The sequence below is a fragment of the Salvelinus sp. IW2-2015 genome, linkage group LG11, assembly GCF_002910315.2.
Source record: "Salvelinus sp. IW2-2015 linkage group LG11, ASM291031v2, whole genome shotgun sequence".
Classification (NCBI taxonomy): Eukaryota; Metazoa; Chordata; class Actinopteri; order Salmoniformes; family Salmonidae; genus Salvelinus; species Salvelinus sp. IW2-2015.
The window spans coordinates 22,106,442-22,111,242 of record NC_036851.1 but is presented as its reverse complement, the minus strand read 5'-3'; the positions used below and the strand labels follow the sequence as shown (position 1 = coordinate 22,111,242).

Sequence of the window (4,801 nt, the reverse complement as noted above, 5' to 3'; positions counted from 1 at the left end):
AAGCTATATTATGTAATTTGTCTTGTACCTCAAAGTCATAACGTTGTTGAATTCTTGTGAGCCCTGAGTTCCACTTTAAAATAWTATCTTGAAAAGAATAGTGCTGCTGGATAGCACTTGATGGGGTTCACCTTGGGGTCATGATAGGGGCTGCACCAAATGATTGATGTATTATAATAATTGATTATGCTTATGTTTTATTAATAGAACGGGAAGGGCTATAAGACCCGTCCCCCACTACATGTATAGGGTCCTGGACTACAGATTAGCAATATATATATGCATTATAAGGTTTAATATTGTTCCACAGTTATTTTCTAGTCTCTGCCTCATAAAGAAACAGTCTGAGAGATGTGTGAGTTATTGCAGTCAAAACAGGGTGTCTGTGAGAAAGCGCCTCAAGGCTAAAAGAGATTCATAGACACAGAACCCTGCAGGGGGGGTGAAAGAGATAAGAGACAAGTCAGACATACCACAATAAAGCAACTTGGGGAGTGGAAAATGACTGCTGAGCCCTTAGAAAACACTGGAACTATTGTTCTCTCCTGCAAGGTTGTATAACTGTATATGCATGGGCTTGGTCTCACGAGTAGAAGGTGTTGACGAAGGCAGTTACATCACTAGGGGTTGACTGCAAGCATGTTAAAGCAACTTGAACCCTTTCCTATTTTGAGCTTACTCGGAAACATGCGTGCCATGTTCCCGTTGTCAACTTCTGTCTGCAATTGCATTAATAAATTAATGATTGATTTACTTAAAGATATTGTCTGATAACTGATTTCACCAATAAGCAAATGATTGACAAGGAACAAGGAACCTACCACAACACACTCAAGCATGCAATTTACCAGCTTTATCTCAGATTAATGGTCTCAATGGCTTCATTAAGAAGACAATCCAAGGCCATAAGAGGAAATAGATGAAGGAGGGGTCGGCCTATGGCGTCATCAGTAAACCTGTGAATTGCATTAGTAACAACAGGGGTGTTTATCTATGGTAGCACCTGGGAGCTGTTCTATGCTGAGAAACCAGTTTGGTTCTTTCTGTATGCTTGACAGCTTGATGTAATGACAGGAGTGACTTAGTCAGCTTTAATTTTAATCTTCTTGTGCCAGACTGCACACCTGCACTCTTCACACTTTCAGAAAAAAGAGGAAGTCTAGACGAGATGGCTTCATAGTTTATTTAGATAAGGCCTGCCTTACTATCTTATTTGATGTGTTAATCAATTTGTTTGATATTTCATCAGCTCAGATTGACATTGACTACCTGCAAGTGTTTTTTATTGGATGTCTTGAATTATTTATACAAATTATCTTATTAATATACTTCTATCATACAGGTATTAAAGCTATAGTGATGTCTTTTCAGTATAGCTCTCTGCTAAAACTGCAAAAAAAAGTCCTGTTTGATGTAGACATCTTTTCATGTTTCAGAATGTGCTCATGAGTAATGGGGAAGACAGGCAGCAAAGTGCTGAGAGAGACATCTTTGGATGGAGTTCAGCCACAGCAGGTAAAGGCTTATATACAACACTACACACACGTCCTTAGTGGGAGACTGCAGGTCATTTGTATGTCTGCGCTGGAGCTTATCTGATTCTGTGCCGCTTACTCACCACATCTCCCGACTCCGTTCAAACGGGACAGCTGCGTGTTCCACAGCCATCAACTGGTTATGCAATCAGGATCAACTCCAGCTTACTTTCACACATTATCTCTTTCTGTAGCATCATTAGTCCTATGTATATCAGAATACATTACTGGGCCTACAATAATTCACAGCCTTCCACAGCTAACAAAACAGCCATCATTCTAGGTGAATTTAGAAAGGTTGAATGATTCACTGAAAATGTGATGAAACTTAAGTCCTATCTATGAAAGATGGTAATTGCTGAGTAAGACAGGTTTTTGATGTTGGGTATTATATAAATTCTACTTTTTTCTGAACCTTGAGAGGTGCTTGAAATCCTTGATTTCTGCTTAGCTACTCTGTTTGGAAAGCCCATCCCCTGTTTAATCGAAACACAATTTTCTATTTAATGAAAACAGCCAATCCCTGTTTAAACATTCAAAAAAAAAWWAAATAGTAAAGAAATGTAAAAAAAAAAATACAACCATTCCTAATTGATTACAACAACATTCATTCATTTATTGATTATTGAGCTAAATCTAATGCAAACAGTCTTTACTAGAGCTTGGTGTCTGTATTTAGTTTATATATATTGGTGGTTACCTCTCCCTGCAGCCAAGCATGACAGTAACCCTAGGAACTCCTAGTCCGCCCCGAGAAGACTCAGGCCCACGATCTGCCCACTGACACCTGATACAATGACCTTAGGCCTGAGTCACACAAATAGATCAATGAATCAATGAATGAATCATAGCCAAGGAACATACACCCATACACTATACATAGTTGTACTTTACAGGATGCAGCCTATGTGTACAGTGTGTATTTTGTGTGACTGTTAGCTATGGAATAGAGAGAGTGAAGTTGTATTCCTTTCTAAGATGTCTCAGTCAGTGTCCTTCTCTTAACATATTAGTCCGCTGGAGCGCTCTAACTCGGTGTGCCCATGTGATTTCCCTTGTCAACTCATGTTCCCCGCTAATGTGCCTCATGAGGCAAACATACCCTCCTCCTGTAAGGGTTGAGTAGACGCTATGTTTTTCAGCCAGGACTACTCGGTAGGTCCCAGCAGTGGCAGAAACTGGACTGAAGTGAATTGATTCGTGGGGGATTAGAGATTAAGATTTCCCCTCCCGCTCAGATGGGCTTTAGTGGAGTAAATCTGGGGATTATGATGTCAGAGGCCCGTGGTTGTCAGAGAGGAAATTTAATTGTCAGAGGAGTGCTGATGGCCAGGATTATGGCACGGCCAGTGAGGAAATGTAAGAACGGGAAGCCATGTCTGTGCCATAACCCTGTACAGTGAAACCTTCAGGGAAGAACATCAACCACTATTGGAATTTGAGAGTTGGTGGTCCATGGCGCTGAGTGGATTGTTCAGATGCTTAGTTAGTGAGAGAGAGAGAGTTTTTTATTATCTTCTGCCTGCCCTTAATGCATCCTTGTCAAGTGGTAAGTAGTCTTGATTGTGATTATTATCTAAGTACTGTACGTACTGTAATTCAGCAAGTTAGCTCACTAATGTTCTAAAATGACATATGCCACATGGTGAAATCCCTCGTTCTTGTTGATCTCTTCGCATTCTGAAAGCCCATTCCTAACCGTGTGTGTGTGTGTGTGTGTGTGTGTGTGTGTGTGTGTGTGTGTGTGTGTGTGTGTATGTTACACTTCTGACCCACTGGAATGTTGATACAGTGAATTATAAGTGAAATAATCTGTCTGTAAACAATTGTTGGAAAAATTACTTGTGTCAGGCAAAAAGTAATGTCCTAACCGACTTGCCAAAACTATAGTTTGTTACAAGACATTTTGTGAGTGGTTGAAAAACGAGTTTTAATAACGCCAACCTAAGTGTATGTGTGTAAACTTCCGACTTCAACTGTAACTTTCTTGTAAACTCTGCAGACATTGGCTAAGCCTGCTGTCTGAGTTGGAGTCTTTAAGAAGATTTAGTGACCTTGTTGACAGAACAGTTGTCTGCTGATAGTGGAGGCCAGTTAGACATTTTCTTTGCTCTAATGCTGGATATTGTATCTCTGTTGCAACTTGTATTAAACCAGAATGATTTTGATTGACTTCATCCACAACCGCTCTTCTCTTTATTCACCTGAAAATCCATATTTCAAGCACTGTCTGTCTAATCCATTGACCACCCACAGAAAACAGCTAATAGGATTTCACAATCACACATCAGACAACTGGAATGACTTGCTTGGAAGCACTTCAATGTATCCTCATGTGGCTTCCAGGCAAATAAATCCATTCTGAAGGGAGAACTCGCATGTGTTGGAAAACACAAAAACAAATGGACTTTCTAACTAATTCTAGAGGCTTCTTTGTGTGCAAAAATCTCAGATTGTATGTGTCAACGTAAATGCAGAGGAAGCAGGAGCTACATACTGTAATCTCGGTTAACCCAGAACTAAAGTGTCAGGTAATTGGTCAGCTGCTCATTAAGTTTGGATCCATGCGTGTTAATAGAAGAGATGATGAGATGCTAGAAAGATGAGCAGAACCGTAACAAGGAGCTCCACCCTCTTTCTTTGCAAGTTATGGGTGAAATGTCCCCTCCCTTTCCGAAATTTGAACGATGCTAATGCCTGCCAAATCATGTCTAAATAACCAGTGACAAAAAACCCAAACACCGGAATTTCTGCTGCTTTCATCCTACACATCCCATTCCTTCCCGACAGATTCTATGGTACCAGTTATGTTTATGTAGATCTGTCCAAGAGAAGTTAAATGTAAAGATACTGTAACCACTAATATAATCATAAGCTTTGAGTCATCTTTACCCATTTACCCAGACACAATGTAACAAAATCACAAGAGATTGACAGGCTGAAATGTTTAGAGTGAATTGATGCTGTTTGCTGCATAAATATGTTGAATTGCTTGCTCCTGACATTATTTTCAGTTTGGTACTAATGTTTCACGGACAAGGTTGAATGCAGGGAGTGAGCCTTACCTGGCAGTAACTTTGGCAGCTGGTACTGCCAGAGGAAACATCCTGTCATGACCAGGGAGAGCAACAGGAAGAACACCATGCCCAACTGAGTCCATTTCACCTTCATCTTCTTGGTCTTGGTGAGCCCCTCAATAGCAGCAGCAGGTGCAGGCTGAAACATGCACGCCCACGCACACATACACGTGTGCGGGCGCACACACA

The 4,801-nt window shown here is 40.6% G+C and overlaps 1 protein-coding gene across 1 annotated transcript in view; it reads left to right on the top strand.

The window, feature by feature from the left end:
- The first annotated feature begins 1,445 nt into the window (after positions 1-1,445).
- LOC111969987 (putative beta-lactamase-like 1) overlaps positions 1,446-4,801 on the top strand; it is a 22,309-nt gene continuing 18,953 nt past the window's right edge. The window contains exons 1-2 of the mRNA XM_023996442.2: positions 1,446-1,515; positions 2,452-2,463. Of these exons, the coding sequence (XP_023852210.2) occupies positions 1,453-1,515; positions 2,452-2,463 (75 nt within the window). The 5' untranslated portion in view covers positions 1,446-1,452. The remainder of the gene's footprint in view (positions 1,516-2,451; positions 2,464-4,801) is intronic.